At 49.2% G+C, this 21,209-nt stretch overlaps 1 protein-coding gene across 1 annotated transcript in view; it reads right to left on the bottom strand.

The window, feature by feature from the left end:
• Window positions 1-253: 253 nt before the first annotated feature.
• Window positions 254-21,209, bottom strand: part of OPRL1 (opioid related nociceptin receptor 1) — a 57,363-nt gene continuing 36,407 nt past the window's right edge. The window contains exons 6-11 of the mRNA XM_090152115.1: window positions 19,564-19,699; window positions 18,730-18,858; window positions 12,581-17,962; window positions 11,849-12,102; window positions 3,430-3,785; window positions 254-3,151 (exon numbers count right to left, since the gene is read on the bottom strand). Of these exons, the coding sequence (XP_090008241.1) occupies window positions 2,628-3,151; window positions 3,430-3,785; window positions 11,849-12,075 (1,107 nt within the window). The 5' untranslated portion in view covers window positions 12,076-12,102; window positions 12,581-17,962; window positions 18,730-18,858; window positions 19,564-19,699 and the 3' untranslated portion in view covers window positions 254-2,627. The remainder of the gene's footprint in view (window positions 3,152-3,429; window positions 3,786-11,848; window positions 12,103-12,580; window positions 17,963-18,729; window positions 18,859-19,563; window positions 19,700-21,209) is intronic.

The raw sequence follows: 21,209 nt of genomic DNA on the forward strand, positions 1-21,209 counted from the left end.
TGCAGGAGCTCACACTCCTCTCCATCTCGCGTTTTCTCACTTCTTCTGCATGCAGGCTGCCTCCAGACAAAGTCAGCACAACAAAAGTCCCACTGACCTCAGGAAAATGGGACTGGATGCTTTGGTGGAGCTGCATGCACCCAGCAGGGGTTTCAGATGGAAACACAAGCCCACGTGCCAGCATCCCATCCAACAACTGCTGACCCACACGGCTAAGACTTTCAGATTCCACATCATTCCAAGCATAGGGGTTTTATTTTCCTTTATTGAAGCACACAAGTAGCCACCAAGGAAATTGTCACTTACACTGCAGTAATTGTAAAATCATACCAACACGACCATTTTAGAGGAGAATTAAAGAGCCTGCACTTCAGCTGGGCAGCTGAGCACAAGCCTTTAACTCTGTAGGCACAATACAATAAAGCTTTTGCTTCCAGGTTTTGTTGCTCTTCTTATAACTCCACCGAGCATGAACAGAATGCCTATACACATTCACTGCAAGGGCCACAGAATTACCCAAAAGCTCAGTAAACACACATTTATTGGTTACTCGATTATGTGAGATTGTTGCAGCATAGTCATTATAACAAAATCCTTATATAAAAAGTGCCAAACACTTTCAGAGGACATAAATCTGTTTAAAAACACAACCAGGAGCTACAAAGGGAGCGTGGCTCTGCTGAGGCAGCCGCCAAGGACCTCTCTGCTCTGCCTCATGGCACTGCAAGGAAAGCCCAGCAGCCACATCCCTACTTATACCCAACACCCCACGTCACCCCACATCGTGTGGCTCAGAAGACCCCACACTGCCAGTGACCAACGCCATCGTTGCATCCATGAGCACAACAGCTCATCAAACTTGCTTTGTCACCGTCCTCGGGGCGTGCCTAGGGCTGTATGAGATTTCCTGGTGAGTGCCTGGGGATAAAAATCCATCACAAAGTGCTTACAGTGCCCAGACCTCCTCCTCTCCTGCAGCTACTCAGGGGAAGTGCTACTTGTAAAGTTCTCCCTTATACCCCCCTCCAGACTCCCAGTATAAACTAGAGAATGGGCCCAGCTTGCAGAGTTTACAAGGGATCTGGGTCCTACACATGGGATGCTGGGACTGTGTCTATATTTTAAGCCCAACCATAAGGGAAACACTCTACATAGAAATATAACATCAGATTTTTTTTTTTTTTTAAACAGCATATATAAAGAACTTGATAGCATTAAAATAGTGGTAAAGTGATACATTAAAAATACAGCATCTCATAGACCAGAGCACAAGAACTATATTCACTTGAAGTCTGTACAGTTCGGCTGCCACCGCAGCTGGCCATCTCCAAGCAAGGGCTACTGCTTTCCTTCCCAAATTTTTCTGTGGCCACAGTACTTCAGGAAGAACACAGGAACACAGGCCCACTGTCCCTGCAGAGGGCACTCAGCGGTCAAACTCTCTGGGAACACTTCCATTACCAAATGAAACAGCTGAGCATTTCGTTTTACACGAAGCTCCGGAAAAGGGGGAAAAAAAAGAAAATCAGTCAAGTTGGTAGAAGGTGTGGCACCTCAGCAGCATTTCCCAAAGCTCTCAGCATCAGTGACGTCACTTTGCCAAAATAAATAAGCAAGCCATCTTTTGCACACACGGAGCAGAGGGGGTGGCTGTAGGCTGCCCTTCCTACCAGAAACATCCTTGTCTTCTGGAGGAGCTGCTGAGCTGTCTCCGAGATGCCTTCCCCCTGTACATAGGTACATGTGTTCATAGGCCACTCCATCCGCTTCATTCCTTCCTCCTCTCACTGAGGGAGATCACCAAGGCATGCTTGGCAAGACAAACATCTTACAATATAGCTGTATCATAGCAATATAGAGACGCATATGTGTATATACAGACATTCTGTCCATTATTACAATGGGAAGATAATGCTAAAAAAAAAACCCACAAACAATAGCAGCATGTAAACAAGGATTTGTGTTCATTTCATCCATCTTTTCCTCCTCCTCTCCCCTCTCAGGTGGAGGATTTTCTGCAGAGCTCGCCAGCTCCCGGCAGCTTGAATTTCCCTTTCCGCCAGCTCTGCTCCCTCCTCTCCCTCCCCACATCCTTCCCCTCGTGATGACTCATCCTGGAGATGATCTTGGGTTTTGTCTGACGGCTGTTGCCCACTTTGTCTTCAGCAAAGTCTAATTTCAGAGCGGTGCCGCAGGAATAAACCCATGCACGAACACCCGGAGAGGTACAAGAGCCGAGGATCTGAAACGACTCAGGGAGGAAAAAGAAATGGAATAGTCTGCATTTTGTCTGTCTCCCAGCAGCAGAAGCGTAAGATGCAGGAGCAAGCCTGTTTCAAACCCTTAATTCCCAAATTCTCGATAGCCTTGCAAGCCACCAGGGTTTCACAGGAATCAAAAGGCCGATTTCAAATGTGCTCCGTAGTGCAGGGCACGTCGGAACTAAAAATGATTGAATCAGCTCTTTTGCATGCTCTTGCAGTGTCCAATTTTCCCAACTCCCAAAATTGCTTCCTTGGTTTCTCAGTTTTGAGGTCCTGCTAAAGGGCCGTTATCTGAGTTAGCTCTGACGTGGGAGTGGTTGGACTCTGCTGGGCGACAGCCACCATGGGGATTTCCATGCCTAGTCAGGCCGGATTGTTAGTCCCCTCTGAGTTCTTGCAGGCATAAGCCACATCCTTGGCAATGCTGCACATCCTGTTGGACATCTGGAGCTCCGTTCTGAAGGCGGTAGGGAAGCAGAACTTCTTGAAGCAAGCCTTGAAGTTCTCATCTAGGAAGGCATATAGCACGGGGTTCAGGCTGCTGTTGGCATACCCCAGTGCTGTGCAGAAGCAGGAGATGGCCAGCTCAAGCTCGCTTTCGGCCTTGGCACCCAAGCACTGGACCAGCACGAAGATCTGGATGGGAGTCCAGCAGATTATGAAGACAGCCACCACCACCAGCACCATGCGAGTGATGCGCCTCAGGTTCCGGTCCTTCTCCTTGGAGCCTGAGAGGACACGGACGTTCTTGAGGCGTCTGATCATGAGACTGTAGCAAATGGTGATGATCAGAACAGGGATCATAAAGGAGAAGAGAAAAACGCAGATGCCAAACACTGGATCCCAGTAATCCACGGGTGAAGGGAGTTTAATTAGACAATCGATTTCTGCAAAGAAAAAGTAAGAAGGAGAAGAAGATCAGTAAGCCCATATCAGGAACAAAAGGACCTTCACATTCCATTTCATTAAAGCATGTTTAATACTGAAAAACAATAACAGTGATGCAGAAAAGCAACAACAAAGAGTAATGAGCTTAAATGACTTTATAGCAGGGAAATTAGCCCACTGACAAAACCAGTTCCCCCTCAGATGGCTCCCCAGGACCTTAGACCTCTCCTGGCCATTGGCATAAAAACCCCCAACCCCTCGGTGTGTTTTGACTGACCATTGTTCTCATTCTCTGCAGATCCCATCACCATTGCTGGGATGCCAAAGACAGAAGCGAGTGCCCAGATGCAGACATTCACCACTTTGGCCTTGTGAGGAGTGCGGATGTCCAGAGCTTTGATAGGATGGCAGATAGCGATGTAACGGTCCACACTCATCATCGTCAGGGTGAAGGTGCTTGTGAACATGTTGTAGTAGTCTATAGAGATAGCAATCTTGCAGAGGACGTTGCCAAAAGGCCAGAAGCCCAAGAACGTGTCCGTACCCTGGAAGGGTAAGGTCATCAGACACAAGGTATCAGCCAGAGCGAGGTTAAAGATGTAAATGTTGGTTGCTGTCTTCATCTTGGTGAATCTGAAATGTAAAAAAGAGCAATGGTTAGAGCTCCTCCTGACCCCAATGGGTAAGGCATTGAAGTGTGCCAAAGGGACATTCATGTTACGGAGATGCTGCATTCTTCTTACCAAAGAGCTATATTGAATATTGCCACCTTTTTCTGCCTCCCACATGCTCCTACCCAGCTTCCGCACTGATGGAAATGCTGCTTTCACAATCGGTTTCACAGGCAGAAAAAGCTCACCCTCATAAACCACAACCAAGGACAACGAACACTTGAGGCTGTCAGCTCAGCTCGTGTTTTATGAAAAATGACTTCAGTAAGGCTAATCTAGGATTTCATCACATATGCCTTCATTATTATAAATACTAGTGAAAGCTTTACCCAGTAAGCTGATTTGAAAGGCATCATATGGTCCAGGAGTAAGATGATTAGCCAATCTGTATGGGCTCATAGCCAAAGGCTACAGTTAATGTGAGCTGTCAAAGCAGAACGGGTGGGATGGCAGCGCTGGTTAGCAATGGGCTGCAAGACATCAAAAAAATCTGAAAGAAAAATGACACCTTGGGGATAAAGTCATGAGCCAACTCCAAATGATTTGTGTGACTTCTGTCACTTTTATCACAGGAACAGGCTGCCCCAAAAGATTCACCTTGATCCAGTGTCAGTCGTCTCCTCTTTGCACATGGGAAGCGATGGAAAGAAAGTTGTGATCACTGGCCAAGAATATCCAGAGTGTGCAGGAATGGAAACTCAGCCGTGACTCCAAGTTCACCTATTCTTTCAGCTCCAGGATGCTCCTCTCGCAGACATAAGAGCTAACACATTGATATCATTTTATAACTTCATTTCATCAATCATTTAGCACACTAATGGCCTTCACAGAAGCGTTGCCAGAAATGGCAGACAACAATATGTATTAACCGAGGACAAGTTCATTTTGAGGGCAACACCAAAAGCCATAAACCACCATACAACTCGCACTCTGATGTATGTGCTGGAATATTATGAGGTCTGATTTGACCTAACATGCTCTTTCAGTCCAGTCGAGTCAGAAGAGCAAACACAGAGCCATGCACCTCAATCAGTGCTGTACCCATCCTGGGTGATGTGGACTTTGACTCCTGATAGATGATTTTGGTGCTTGGAGGATCACTGTCACTGCCAGACTCTGAACTCTGCCAGGACACAAGGTGACATAGCAAATTTGCAGTAACCTCACCCAGAGAATCCACAGTTGGGAATATGAAGTCCATTTTATCCTGCCAGAGCCTGTGTTAGAAGCCAGGTGTTTGGAAGTGCTTTCTGCCAGACTGTGGTTTCAGAAAGCAAGAACAAAGGAGCCTATGTTTGCCCTTGAAAGCCAAGGGGAGCTTTTGGAGCAGGTGAGTGTTGACGGAAGCATTTGATGTTCCCACGTAAGCCTCAGTCAGGCGGCTCCTGGCCCAGAAAGCACAGCAGCCGAGCAAGGCAGCGGGTTCTTAGAAAGATCAGAACTTATATAACAAAAAGCACTGAAGGAAAAATACCAGCATCCTTCCTCTTGCAAAGGAGCGAGGAAGCAAGGCACCTCACAAATGCAGCACAACCTGGAAGCTGCCAGATTTTAGTGCTTCAGGGCTTTCCCGTGCGATTCTGCCTTAGGAAGAAAGAAGATTCCCGTGCTGCATAGCATCATTGTTCTGTACCAGCACACAAAAACACATACAGATAAGTATTGTCAGCTCATGCCTTCAGGAAATTAAGTCACCTAAGACCGCCTTAGCAGGTATCTCCTGGGAGCATTACTGTCTGTGTGTCTCTCGGTGCAGGCTTCCCAAAGGCCAAGCTTGTTCCCCCCACCCATGCAGGAGGATTGCACTCGGAGGCAGTTCATCAGCACACCTCCATCTCACTCTTCTTTCACTAACACTATGACTCGAGGGAACAACAGCTGCATTTTTGAACAAAGATGGCCCACTTAACCACTGGGTTAATATATATATATATATATATAATTATTATATATATATATATTTCTGAGCAACAGGAGAAGCAAGCAACGATCCACCAATCTGCCTGCATCCTCCTGCCGACCTTCACGTGGATTCTGAGGCTGATTTCGTGCTCTTCAAAGGTGGGGAAATTAATTTGCACCTAATTAATTACTTCTAACTCCACTTTCTCCGCACGCTGAGAGCCAACAGCCATTATCCCAACAAACTGATGTACCCAAACATTTCCAGAATGTTCAGTACAAACAAAAATCAATTAATCACTTCTTCACGGATTAACCTCTCTTTTCTTTTCCTCCGGGAACTGAGAATGTTCTCTTTCTTAATCCGAACAACAACAACAAAAAGAAGAGAAATTAAACTCTTCGGCTCAAGGATGCACATAAGTTCTCCCCCCTCCCCCTTGGCACAGCTCTGGCACTGACAAGGTCTGCACACAGGACATGAGCTCCTGCTGAGCCACTTTCTTGCACTCGGTCACAGAGGTAATTTCCTAATGGAGCATCTCCCACAGGGTGCTCCAGCAGCTCTCAGCTCTCCATCCCACTCCACCTTTACCATAAATGTAATCCTGCTCTGTTCTTAAGCTTTCCCAGCTCCTGAAGCCTAAGAAGAATAAAGACCTGTAGAGCAGCTCAGCACTGGGTGTTCCCCTCCCTTCTGCTAAGTGGACCTCCAGCAGTGTTACATGGGGGAAACCCTTCAGGAAAGGGAACCTGCATTTTGGGGGAGGAGGGGAAGCAGACAGCTTTTCCACATGCTGGCTCTGAGGTGCTGTTTCTCAGGATGGATTCTGCTTGTGGCTGAGCCTCAGGGCAAGCTGCAATGCTATTGTTTTGGCACTGTTCTTCCTGTCCATCCAGCTGCTGTACAGCATGCAGATGCCCCAGGAGTAAAAATCAGCAAAGTCAGATCCTGAAACAGAGCTGCAGGCATCAGGGCAGAGGGAGCAGAGAGAAGCCTTCACGCCCTGGGGAGCTGTGAGCATCACCTCCAGGAGCCCTCTGCCTCTTTGAGCCTCTTGGCATCAGCAGCTCCAGCTCATTGGGATGCAGACAGTCCCTTCATCCCCTTCCCGGACACGCAGAGATCTTGCAGCAGGGCAGGGAAGCAAAACAGAGCAGAAAGAGCTCCAGAGGGATTTTGCAGAGCTGCTCCAGCCCTGACAGCAGGAATCTGTGGAAATCAGTGACATCCCAGCTCCCAGCCTGCCCTTAGCCCACAGGTTGAACAAAGCTGATATTCCATCTGGCACAGACTGTCCTGCTTTGTGTCATCTCAGCCACACACTTGCACGGTGCCCTGCACATCCTACCTGCTCTGTTCACTCTCTTGCAGCCAACTCATCCTGGAATTTCTCCCCCGTTTAAGCCTGTTTGTTCCTAACAATTCAACATGCCACAAACAGCACATTTCAGAAACGAGTTTCAGACTACGGAGCCAGACACCATTGAAAAAGCAGCCAGCATCAGCAGCACATAAATCCAATTCATTACCTGGGCAGAACGGTGACCAACGAGCAGGGGTTAAGGAGGCTGCCACAGCACTGGTGCTTTGAGACAGGCAATTCTCTCACCCTTTGAATCTCCACAGTGTCTGGGTGACAGCTTTGAAAAGTAAGCAATGTGTCCCCCCACTGCAAGGGTCTCCAGGGAGCAGCACCAGGAGCCAACACAGGTGGGGACAGGGGCAGCGCATGGCCCTGATCTGCTATGCTGAGGGTTACGGCTGTGCCAACCCCTGCAGCTCACCCACAGGCTGGTAAGGATGCTGAAGGCTGCCAGGATGAGGGCTCTAGGTTAAGGAGGATGTTTGACAGCAGCTGTTCTGCACAGGATGCTCTCTTCCCCATGATGCTGTGGGTACCTCTGCTGGACTGATCGAGTCCAGACTGATGCTGGTCCTGCTCCTGGAAACTGCCCAGACCCAAAAAGCACTGGGAACTGAGCTGCAAATCAAACATCACTCAATTACTGTTGCACATGGGTGACTCCCTTCAACTCATCCCACCAAAGCCGGGGGAAACAAAGAGCAGAGGCACTGAAGCTATAGGAGCTGACAGCAGGAGATGGGCAGGACTGCCCTGTGCCATGGGAACAGCTTGTTCATGTCCACAGCTGCAGATCTGTCCCCCACCACCCCTGTCTGAGGGACTCCCCCCTCCCACTCTGCACAGCACAGACCCCTCCACGTGGGTTTTCCTTCCCTGCAATTTACAACAATTGTCTTTTTGTTTGTTTGTTTTGTTGCTGTTTACACTCCAGGAAAAACCAGAAGAGGCTGATGTGGAGAGAGCAGAGGTCCCAGCTGACCTCACTGCATCCCCTGAGTCTGCATTGCATTAACCACTCACTCAATTTCAGCTCCGAGCCACACAGCTGGTCAACACTCTTCCATTAAAAAGCTTTCTATTAAGAAATCAGCATCTCTGAGATGTCCTATTAACTTCATTTTCCCTGGCTCATCACAGCCAGCTGCCCTCACACAGGGATCGATGGAGGTTTCAAGCAGAAAGACAGAGCACAGACCTGCAGCAAGGCAGAACTAAGGCTGTGAGTAAAGGAGTAGAGATCTGGCATCTAAACTCCTGAAGAGCTGCTTGAACTGCTTTGAAACCATGTACATCAGCAGGGAGAGCTGAGCAGCCCCAGCACTTTGCTGACTGCTCCAGGCGCCCAAGAAGGGAGAGCTGGCACAGAGGGTGGCAGCCACCCCATGAAGCCCCATTGCAAAGAGCCCCAGAGATGAGGCATCATTCCCAGGGAGGCTGATCCCAATTCAGCACCAGGGAAGAGTTTTCCAGACCATCACTGCCAAGCATCACAGCAACACAAGTGGAGTGAGAGGGCTCCCCAGGCCAGAAACTGTGTGCTGTCCATCATCCCCTCTCCCAGCACCTCTGGGGCCATGAAGCTTCAGGGCTTGGTCTCTCTCACACAGCAATGCTTTGGTAGCTCTCATGCATAGGGAGATTCTGGGCAGCTGGGTCTGCAGCACCTCATAGCCCACATGTCAGCCATGCCCAGTACCATTGTGAAAGTAACACATCTCCCTTTGCCTTCCCTTTTCTTCCTGAAAACAAAGGTTTGGGGGCATCCAGCATTGCAGAGATCAATGACAGGAGAGAACCCAGCAGTCTGCTTATCCCCACTCACTCCTCAAATCCTCTCTGCACGGTGATGTTCAACTCCTTGTTCCACCCTCATTAAAAACAGCACAGGAAATGTATGCAGAAGAGAGCAGACGGCAGGAGGAGGGAGGGCAGGCATTATCTGGGCTGGCAAGGAACTCCGCAATGAGCAAGCAGAACAAAGCCCCAGACCAGGCAGATCTCCACAATAGGCCCTTTACTGTCCAGGAAATAGTGCTCCTGAGAAGAGCCCTTCTCAGTCTTATCCAATTAGTGCCTCGAGCACTGGAAAGGGACTGGCAGTCACGTGGTGACCGGCACTACAAATTAATAGCTCCAGATGTTAAATCACTCCAAATACAATAGAGAGGTAGGTTGGCTTTTACAACACAGGGGAAAACCCAGAGGAGGCTTTGAATATGGTTGTTGTTTTGTTTTGTTTTTTTTTTTTTGGTCTGAAATACCAAGAGATTCCAAACTTTTCCCTGCGTGCTATGAAAAAACTCATTCAAATGGAACAAATAGGCCTTCTTGAAGCCTCCTATTTCCTTCAGCTCCGAAGTCTTTCAGTCTTTGTGTTTCCCCACTCCCTGAAAAACAGAAAGCAATTACTGCCTGCATCATCAAACTGTTCTTTTGGTGGAAGAAAATACGCCCATTTCTTACAAGTAATCTCGTTATCCCCAATGAAATACAAGCACAGAAAGGTGAAAAGAGCTTCTGTATGATGCAACACAGTAGATTCGCCCATCTTCCCCCATCAGTGGAAGTGTTACTGCTGAGAGTATCAAAATACATCGTTTTGCCAGCAACCAGTGCTCAACCCACTAGAAACGATGCATCTTAAGGCACAAAGCCCAGCAGCACTGATGCTCAAGAAGTCAGCCAAGCCAACAGCAGCATCCTCACACCCTCACACTAACTTGGCAGCTCTGTGTCAATTTTGAGTGCTTGGCCATGGTCAGATTTGGGATACTGAGTTTGTTTCATCACTACGTCTGCTCCAGAGAGCAAGGGCAAGGAAATATAAGTTCTGGGCAGGGATACCCAAAAGTTGCTGCTACTCTGTGAGCCCAGAAGGATCATTGCCCATTGCAGCTCAGTGTTGCCCTCAGCCTCTGCTGAGTTCCCAGGAGATACCAATGGGGAAGCAAAGGACAAGACGTTCCAGGGGAAACTCCAGGGCTAAATGCCACTTTTTCTTATGCCCAATCTATATTGCTGGAAAGTATCCAAGTCAAAAGGACCAGAACACAAGCCACTATTCTGGAAGTGTAGCCCTACATAGGTACAGCATATCTCACCTGCCCAGGATGCTGGGTTGTGGTATTTGATCCTGCTGACACATCAGCCACCATCCCAAGGCTCTCCCTGCTCCTTAGGGGAACCCCACTCCCCAGAGGCCAACACATACAGGTTGTCACAGAAACCAGCACCCAGCCCACTTCCATGAGGATGAAATGATGGTGGCTGCTCGCACCCCATAAGACTTCTGCAGCCACAAGGGAATTCTGAGCTCCTCCTGCCACACACCTAAGGCTCACACACGCTCTGGGTGAGGACTCCCTCCCCTGCCAGCACTTCAGGCACCCCCCCAGCAGCTGTGGGACAGGAACTTTTCATTGGCAGATTCACTGCTCACTGCATACACACACACCCACAATCAGTGTGCTATGCTGAACAGAAACACAAGCAATCCCAGCGTAGCACTGCTATGCTGCAAACCTCCTCCCTCTATCTCCAGCTTCCCCAGCAGGGCTGTGATCCCTTCTCCTCTCTGTAAACCCACCCCCAGGAAGAGCTCTGCTGGGCAACTTAATGAACAGGAGAGTCGATTTGTCCTTGTGGCAGAGACCCAACCTCTGTTTACCAACATTTCATTTGGCAGCATCTCCCCCCAGCACTGTTGTGTGTGTTCAGTGGAGAGATGCTCTGGGAGCAGAGGGGTTCCTGGCAAGAGCAGGATTTAATCTCAGCGTCTGAATATCTGCTAATTATTTTAGTCATCTTTGCTGAAGGAGAAAACAAAAGTTTACAGTGTGTTTTCTGCACTGGCAGCACTCACACCAGGAATCTGCTGATATTTGTATAGAATGGAAGCTGATTCTATACTACACACAGCACTGAGATCACAAGAGGGATGCTGGCACTTGACACAGAATCGCAGCCCCAGCAGCTGCGGAGCTTACTTTGTACTTGCAGGGTTTCTGACTGCAGGAAATAAGGTGCTTCAAACCACAGCAGGAGCAGGCAGAGAGGTCAGACAGTGCTGCAGGAGCAGCCCAGTCTCCGCACTGTCCTCCTGCAAAGGTCCCCCAACCCCAAAGCCAGAGGAGTTGCCTTTACCTCTGCTGCATCCTACCGCATCTTATTTACACCTGTATTTCCCAGCGAGGTGGAAAAGCTGCACGAATTGCATTTACAGGCAGAAAAATGCAAGTCTGAGCATCCCAGCAAGCCCTACCCCTCAGAACTTGGTTCAGCTCCCAGATGGAGCAGCACCTGCACCCACAGCGGGCTGCTAGGCACAGTGCAGGAGGGAGACGTCCCACGGAGCAGTGGGCACACCCTGGATGCTCCCAACACTCTGCCCTCCCCAGGATGTCCCACTCCCTGCCCAGCAGCTTGCAAAAAGCCCCATTTTTTCAAGCAGATCTGCTCGCTCTGTTCCATTCTCTGGGTTAAACTTTAGGAGGCACCAGAGGGCAGCTGAAAGCTGGTGGGAACCTTCACCATGCCTAGGAAGGGAGAGAAAAAAAAAAAAAAAAGAAAGAAAAAAAGAAAAAAACCCACAACAAATAAAACCCAAACCATTAAACAGACGCCACACCATTACCTCTAAAGCACATTGCAATTACCGGAGAATCACCAACCCGCTCCTCCTGCGGCACTGATTTATTCTCAGGAGGAGCTCTCCCTGCTCCCAGCCCTCCCCTGCACGCTGTCTGTTGCCTACCTGACGATCACATACATGACGGAGCAGTTGCCCACCAGCCCCACAATGCACACAATGGAGTAGACGACCACAATGGTGATCTTGATGCTCAGCGGCAGGAAGCTGTCCCCCGTGCCGTTGTTGAACCAGTTGCTGGGGAGAAAGCTCAGGTTCAGCATGGAGGAGTCGTTCAGCAGCTTTCTCAGGTCGGGGTCTTCCAAAATATGGGCAGGGAAGAGGGGGTCCATCGTGAACCACCAGCCTGTGCCAAGGACCTGGGGGCACCAAAGAGACAGTTTTAAGACCCGCTGGTGAAACGGGCAGTTCACAGCACAAGGAATGCTAGGGATGATGTATTGCTGGGAAGTGTGCAGCCTCCCTCCAAGCTCCCCAGGAGCACGGAAATGGGATGCAGACTCCAGAGCTCAGTGCACCCTGAGCTCACATATCTCCACACCGCCAGCACAGAGGGAATGCAGGCTGCACAACTCCATCCCTCCCGGGCACTGGGAGCCCCCCACCCACATCCCGCAGCCCGGATGAGGCTGGAAGCCCCTACTGCAGCTTTGTGCATCCCAAACCTCCCCTACAGCAGCTTCCAGCCGGGGCTAAAAGCTCACCCCCGCCCTCCCCCCTTCTGTCCAAAGCCAGCCTGCTGCAGCCCTGCAGCATCCCCTGCACAGCGCTAGGAAAAGCCCGAAGTTAATATATATAAAAGATGCAGAGATACGTAAACCCCTGCTGGCTGCTTACCTGCGTACGGGTTTCCCTTCTACTGCGGCCGCATCCAGGCAGCCCCGCAGGGAACAAAGCCGGGTTGGGCACGGCCGGAGGCTCCGCTGGAGGAACTGCACCCCCGGAACGCAGGTTTTAAGGAGCAGGGAAGGATGGGGGGGAGAGAAGGAGAGAGAGAGAGAGGGAGGGAGGGAAAGAGGGAGGACGGCGGCTGGGCAGAGCCAGCCCCGGCTGCCTGGCTGCTGTCACTGCGTAAAAGCAAAGCGAGATTGGGGCGGGGGGGGGGGAGGGAGGGGATGAATTAAAAAAAAAAGAAAAGAAAAGAAAAAGCCAAACCCACCAAAGCAGAGCGAGCCCACACCTGCGGGCTCCGTCCTCACCGCTCGGAGCTGCCGTCCTCCCCCCGTTTACCCCGCAGCCGGAGATGCGCTCCAGCACCGGCACCCGACCCCCCCGCAGCCCCCGGCAATGTCCCGCACCCACCTGGGGTCGCTCCGCAGCCGGGAGAGCTGAGCGCTCCCGGAGCAAAGGCAGAATTTGGGAAATCTAACCTAGAAAACGGCCAGATGGCAGGGAGGGCTGAGAGCCGGGGTTCTCAGAGAAACGGTGGCCAAAGTGAGTGCTGAGGGGAGGGTAGGGTGTAACCGAGAGCATCCCCTGCTTTGTCTCAGTTCGAGGAGCGCATGGAGCTCCGGAGCTGCAGACCAGCCATGGGATGTCAGCACAGCTGCCTGCTATCCTCATACACAGGGGCAAAGGGGACCGTGGGTCTGCCCCGTTCTGATCCCACACCAAGGGCACTCTGCCTGCAGGGCCTCCTGCTCTGCTGCCCTGCTCACCTGTCACAGATGGCAGAAGATGTTTTTCCAGCAGTTTTGGGGTGCAACCCAACGGTTCAGTACACATTGGTATGGCCCAGGAAATAGAGAGAAGGACTACAGTCTCCTTAGGCAGCAAACACTGCTTCTCTTCCAGAGCCCACATGCAGCCCAAGAGAGCAGCTTGGGTCCAGCAGGCAGCCCTTGCTGCTCTAGTTCCACATTAAAGCTTGTCTGGAGATATTTGGCTCAGAAGCTGCACCTTCCTCACCAGTAATGGTATGGGAACACGCAGCAGTGTTCCTAAATGCTTCCATGAAAGCAGGTCTCAGCTCTGACAGAAAACAAAGAGAAAAAGCACACACCAGAGATCCAGCCCTCTGTGTGATGCAGGAGTCCTGGTGTTTGAAGGCGTTTTGGTCAGTCCATTAACAGGCATGCAAAATAAATACTGGGTGAGACATTACTTCAATTGTTAATGGATTCATTTTCAGAGGCTGAAGAAAGAACAGCAGTAAATCAGAGCAGAGAGCTCACCTGGACAGCCTTCACACTGCTCAGCATCCTCTCACATAGAAAAACCCAACATATTCCTGCTGCACCTTCAGTCCCAATCCCTCTGTTCTGCTCAATGTGACCCCAACCTGAATCCAATCACAGAATCATTTGAGGTGGAAGGGACCCCTAAAGGCCATCAGCCCAACACTCCCTGCAGTGAATAGGGACACCTACATCTCCACCACGTGCCCAGAGCCCCTCCAGCCTGACCCCGAGTGCCTCCAAGCCCCCAGTTCCATATTAACAAAAGAGATCACTATTCCTTCTGTTCTGCCCAGGATCCCCCCCCAGTTCAGTGTGCAGGCTGCCATCCCATGACAACCTCCTTCCTCATCAGAGATCTTCCCTGCACCCTTTGGGGTCTCCACACCAGAACGAAGGCCAGCAAAATTTCATCTGTGAAATCCAAAAGGATTCCTCCCAGCCCCTTTCTTGGAAAAAGAAAGCTATCAGCTCTTCTGCTGGAGGGCTTCTAAGCAGACAGCAAAGTAACAAAAGCCAAAAAAGAATGAGCCCAAACCAAAACCCTCCTTCCAGGTGACAGCTGCCCAGAAGGTGCACATGAAGGCAGCGGATGACACTATGAAGATGCTGGATTTGCAGAATGCACCCAGAGCATCAACACAAATCAAGGACACACTCAGCACAAACGCCATCCCCTCCCTCCCTGCTCAACCCTGCTTCCCTCTGAATATCTGCAAAATTAAATTCAAGTCAAAATTATACACAAATGGGGTAAATAATTAGAATATCCATAACAGATCAGTGCCAATAATTGTATTTGCTGTTGTTTCAGTTTGGTTAATTTCACAAACACTGTTCCATGACGTGGAGAATTTTTGCTGCTTTTGCAAAGAACAGCCTACAGTCCCCTGCACTCCATAACAGCAGAAGCCCACAGCTTTATGCCTTCCTTTGCAGGAGGTGAAGCCCCTCTGTCAGAGCTGTTCTGCCACCTTCAGCACACTTTGCTGTGCTATTTAATCAAGGCCATTGAGAGCAGAGAATTAATTTTTTTGCAAGATGGGAAATTATTTCTAACAGAGAGAAGGAGGTGGGTTGGGGGATTGTGCTGGTCTGTGAGCAGAGGGTCAGAAACCCATCTCTCACTGCTGGGCTGATGGGCACTAAGCAAATATAAAATTCTGGCAACATTTGCTCTCTCACCATTGATGGGCAGGTGGAATGTGTTCTTTGGATATTAATCATTAGCCCAAAATCCAGCAACCAACAGTGTGCACAAAAGGAACCTCCTCATTTCTCCCATCACTGCCCGTGCTATAAGCACTGAGAGCACCTCTGGTTGACATGCACACCCTTCTCCCATCAGAACTGATGGCACTGGTACACATCACCATTGGAAGCACATTGCCATTGATCAAGCCACTTGTTTCCTTATTGTAGAGCTAGGTTAAGCTATTTAGTAGGGTGAGAAACAGATGCAACAGGCAGGTAGCTTTGTTCTCTGCCATTAAACACATTTGTAAGCACAAAAGGTCCTGCTTTGTGGATCAAAAGTTTATGCTTTTCAAGGATCAGCTCTAAGCATCTCTGCTCCCTTCAGCAGATCAGTGCTGAGCAGCACCACCACGCTCTGCATCTTTCAGCACCAAGGAAACAACCAGAGCAGGTACCAGCATTTTATATAGAAGAACTGCATGGCAGATAGAGATATTAGAGCAAGAATTTTTCAGAGATTGAACACGTGCAGAACAAGCATGGAAAGTGAGACCTGGGGCAGCCAAGCTGTGGAAGAGCACAGAGCAGTCCCTGCTCACCCTGCAATGGCTCAGCAAGACAGGAGAGATGCTGGGTTCTGTTTATGAACACTGACTGCTTTACATAATGCCACAGATCTATGGCAAACAGCATCAGAGGAGCTGGCAGGAAGTAATGAATGAAAAGTCAGGGCAGAATGGAAAAAACAACAACCATCTCTCAGGCTCAAAACCATCTCTCCAGAGTCCCTCCTGCAATGGGATTCAGCACTACTTCACAGAGATGGTGCTGACAAATTCTCTTCCTCCAGCTATGTTATAAATCATGCAAGAACACGAGGGAAGAAGGATTCCAGAAGTGGATTATCCGCCTTCCATCACTGATGAACTGCTTTGAAGAATGAGAAATAACATCTATTAAGAAGAGGGCTCGCTGACTTCAATATTTGCAATATGAATTCATTGTAGCTTCCATATTTGCTCCATCAGTCTCCTTTTGGAGATGGCAGAAGTCTCCACAGACCCTTTTCAGGGATGCTAAGCATCAGAACTGATAAGTTAAGAATAAATAAAAGTTCAGAAGGAACAAGCAGGGGCCTGGGAACAACCAACATCAGGAAAAAGGCTCCTCCAGGTTTCAACCTGCACTGGGACACTCCCTAAAGCCCACCAAAGAGAATGGGGCCGATGGGACACCACGTCCCTTCCTCTTTTCCTTCCACGAGGAAGGAGATTCTCAGGGAGAGCTCACAATGGGGTCCAACCCGTGCACATCACACCATGAATATACACCCAGACACGTGCATGAAGACAGCAGGTGCAGCAGAGCTCCCCCATCCCAGCCCCGTGCTTCTGCTCCCAACACATGTGCCAGAACCACGGTGATGTGTGCCTGCTCTCTGCACCTCAAAATCCCAGCCTACATCTGAGGCTGCAAGCAAGGACTGATCCACAATGGGCACAGCATACAATAAAAATCTCACAGCTGATCCCTGGGTGCACCTCAGCAGTAATACTGGAATCAACTTATTGCTCTTGTAGGACAGAAAAATAAATGTAATTCCTACCCACCTCAAGCATAAATACAACAGAAATCTCTCCGCTTTTCCTTTCATCCTTCTCCTTCTATTTGCTTTCCAGCACCCAAATCCATGTAGTTACTACGCCAGGGAATACATCAGCTCCCACTCCATCCCTTGGGAGCACGCAGTGCGAGAAGAGAGAGCCATTCCACCCCCAAAACCCAAGCACAAGAAGAGCTGCTTCAGTTCTGCTCAGCTCCTCCCATGTTCCTTGCATGTCTTGGTCATCAAGCCACATCCTGAGGGACAACAGCTGCTCACAGTGGGGGTCCCACAGCCCTCAGGCATCACTACAGGGCCCTCGATAAGGGGTGTAACTTAACATCAGCAGCCACCTGCATTTTGCAGGACAGCCTGGATGGCGGTGAGCTGATCCTCACTGCTTACAGGTAATTCAAGCCGATCATGCTCACATCATGAATTCATTTAAAGCAAAATCCCTCAAGTTCTAAGAGGAGAAGGCGAGTGCCTGACGTCACCCCCTTCACTGATATTTTACTGTTTGCCACCATTATTCACAATTTCCCAGGGAGTGATCATTTCAGGTGGTTCTGAATGAGCCCATTAGCCATCTTCTCTGTAACATTATATTCCTCTTTACAGTCTCATTCCTTTTTCCATCTCAAACCCATCAACTTTGAAGTGAGCAAATCTTTCCAGTCTCACGAGACAAACCCTCCTTCCTCCAGCCATTCCCTCCCCTGAACATGGATATTGGCCCCCCACTCTGTGTACAAGCACCCAGTGACCACTGCTCAGTACTGTGGGCCCCCACAGCCCAGGTGCCAGGAGAGGAAAAGGCTCTGATTTAGGAGAAGGAGATGACAGCTGTGCTTTTTACACAGCCACCAGTAAGACAGAAGCAATGATGCATGCAGATCCTCCAAGCCCCATCCCAGCACCTCACCCTCTCGTCCCTCAGGGAAGAGCACAACTCTGTGCTCAGATGGCAAAAGCCCTTCAGAGCAAAGACCTGCTCACCACATCTGCACTGCACCATAGAACAGCAAATTTACTGCAAAATAGTCCAACACTGAGATATTCCGTGGCCATTTGCTGTTTGCTTCCCTCAGAATTTTCTTTTCTCAAGGCAGTGTCACTCAAGATCTTCTTGTTATTTGGATCAACAGCAACAGATGCTCTCTAATTTGCTGTTGGGCAGCTTGTTTCCACAGTCCTGTCCCACCTGAGTGCAGCTCCTGAAGCATTCTCCTGTTCCACTTTCTAGAAAGAAGAAGTTATAGATGCTTACTGGAGATTTCAAGGACTTGTAGTGGGAATTATATTCCTATCCATTTTTTAGAGGCTTGAGTATCTGCCTTTAGAAGATTCCAGTCCCTGGCAAAACCATCACTAGGAAGAAAAAAAAAGAGAGAGATAAAAGGAAGACAAATGCCATGGAGCCATCAGCTAGGTACAGAATATGTATGTAAATAATATGCAACAAGCAGCAGATCCATAAGGCCCTCTTGCATATGCTATTTATGCTACTGTCAAACTCATTCTGAAGATGTCATGCAAAGAGCCATGCCAGCAGTGCTGTACATATGCTCCAAATTTCATAATGTTACGTGGGACTGAGAGTCAACTGCTCTGCTGGGATGAGTTGGTTCCAGCAGAGCTGTGCTGCTTTGCAGGAGCCAAAAACCAGGGCCTGAAGGTTTGACAGAAAAGGGTAACACCTCTAAACAGTGCCCCAGGGACAGCAACCCAGCCATACAACCCCCACAATCACAGCTCCTTCTGAAAAATAATCAGCACCCTTCAAGAGAACAGCCTCCCTTTGTTCTACAGCACACCACACTGCTCAGATACTCCTCCCAAAAGCAATACTTCACCTCCAGCGAGACCCCATCCCACCTTCCTCCAACCAAAGCCTTACCTAGAAGCAGTGCCATCACCACCAAGCTGCTCCCACACTTCCCACTCCATCACATTCCCTCCCCACCCCCCACACGGCTCTTTTATCCCCTCTTCCCAACGTGTCCCACCTGCACCCAGCACAGCACTGGGACTCATTGGTGCCAACCTGGGCTGCAATGTTCCTGCACTGATGGTCTGGGATCTGGTTGGGCAGAAGAACCGATGCTGCTGTTGAGTTGTGTGTGATGAAGCCAGGCCTTTGATTGTGGAAAAAATGTGTGAAAAGTTGCTGAGAGACAGATAACCTACTACAATTTCCAGTTCTAAATGTGAAAAGCTGTGCAAAAAGCCTGTAAGGAGAAGATAGCCTAACACACTCATCACTGTAGAGCTCTCAAACACAAACCAGAATAATAGCAGCCCATTGGGCTGGTATTGGAGGAGGCATAAAGCTCCTTACAGCCCTCTTAGGACAGGGCAGCTCTCTGTGCATAGGATCACAGAGTCACTGAAGTTGGAGAAGAGCTCCAAGATCACCAATTCCAAACCAACCCACCCCATCATGCCTTCTGACCACATCCCTCTGCCACACCTCCATCTCCTGACGTGTGATGGAAGCTTTGTATTCCTAATGCAGTAAAAAATCTGCACAGGACAGCTTCCACACAGCTGGGGTTTTGGTGTAGATTTATTAGCTCCATCTTCTGCACTGAGGGTCAGCCATGCATCCATGAGGATGGAGCCCAAGGGCCAAAAATCCCCAACTTTTCTTAAGTTTAAAAACAAATATATCAAAAAATTGAGAGCTCTATTCAGATCTTTTCCTTGCATGAAAATGCTCCTACAAGCATTAAGAAGCATTATCTCAAGCTATCAACTGGTTTTATGTAAATCTGAACGAGGGCTGAGGAAAGGGGAAGGGAAAGAGAGGAGAAATGGCATTTCTAAAATCGGTCCCTTACCTCAGGGTCAATTATACTTCTAGAGGTTTGGATTTGTGCTTTCCTGCAGACTTCAGGCTTCCACAGAAGATAGATGAGGTTACACAATGGTCTTGGTGTTGCCTCCACTACCATCTGGTAGTGCAGCAGCTCGGTCCTGCAGTCACAGTGAGTGGGGGTTAAGATTTGTACAGGAATGCCTTTTAATGCCTCCTCATCACTGTGAATCTTGGAGTATGACAATAAAATTTAAATGACTTAACAGTTCTGTCTTATTCCTGTCCTCCCTGACCTGGTTTTCTTCATTCATGTCTTCAGGTGATAAGCCATTATGGAGCAGCACCCACGCATCCCATTAAAAACCCCACAGCCTGCAAAATGGGTTACTGTGCACCTCCTGCACGGCCCCTCACATCCATCACTTTGCAGATCCCATTGGAACCAGCAGGTGATGCTGAAGCAGAAAACATGGAGTTCCTTCTGCTTTCTATTAGGCTTTTATTTTCCTTCCATAAAACTCGTAAGTGAGAAAAATACTGTGATCTTGGTGGGGGATTTAGAAAGTGTAGGATATAAATGATGACACGCAGCATATGGCTTTGTTCTCACTATCTAGTCAACTCCTCAATCCCTGCAAATACACGTGGGATTTTTCACACCTAGCAAACAGCAAGGAGGGCACCTGATAGAAGAAGGGACATTCCTCTAGCAGAAGGTTGGTTGGGTCCAAGCTTTCCTTGCGTTGCCCTTCACACAGCACTTGCACCTCCCCAACCTCACTGTGACATTCCTGGTGTATGTTAGACACTGCATTTCCCTTTGCAAGTCTGCAGGTGTTGCAGGGAGCCTCGTGTAGAGCAGCTGTGCTGGGAGAGGAGACTCAGCACCTTGCTGACTCCTGGTGCATCCCTCTGCAATCAGAAGGCTGCACAGCAAATGCAGCAAATGACCCCATCCAAAGCAAGAAGAGATGGCTTTTTCTTTTGCAAGGCATGTGTCATCAGCAGTTTGTGGGAGTCATACTGATTTGCAAGAGTCAGTAGAAAATCATCTTGATGGTCTTCGCTTGAAGCCTGAACATTGCAAGGCTTAGGAGTGCTACAAATGTATCTCTCTGGGATGTTTATTTGCTCTCACTGCTTGAGCTAATTCTTCATCTAAATACTTCTGCTGGAATCTCTGCCTGTGCAAGAGATTGTATTTATTAGATAAAAAGGAGAAACCGATATGTCATCGCTGAACATCAACAAAAGCTCCTGTTATTGCCAGCATCCACTGCCAGATACAAAAGACCCATCACCCTTTCCCAACCCTACATCACTGCAGGGGCACATCTCGTGCTCATGTCCCATTTGCAGGCAGCCATGGCACACACAGTTGGCCACTCTTGGCCACCAGATGTGCAGCTGCTGCATTCCCAACTGATGGAGAGTCACCAGCAGTGCCACCCTCACCCTGCACACTTCTATCCTTTAATCAAGGCAGTGCCCAAGCCAAGGTCCTGCCTGTCATTCTGTCATCCCTCTGATGTGCAAAGTGCAAACACGTGGACTAAATGGCTTCTGCCTCATGTTGGCCAAACTGTGTAACACCAGGAGGGATAACTTGTTCCATTCTCCTGGCCCTGCCTCAGTTTTTCCTTCATCTGTCAGCTCAGGCGTGTGACA

The sequence above is a fragment of the Phasianus colchicus genome, chromosome 17 (genome assembly GCF_987193195.1).
Source record: "Phasianus colchicus chromosome 17, bPhaCol1.hap1.1, whole genome shotgun sequence".
Taxonomy (NCBI): Eukaryota; Metazoa; Chordata; class Aves; order Galliformes; family Phasianidae; genus Phasianus; species Phasianus colchicus.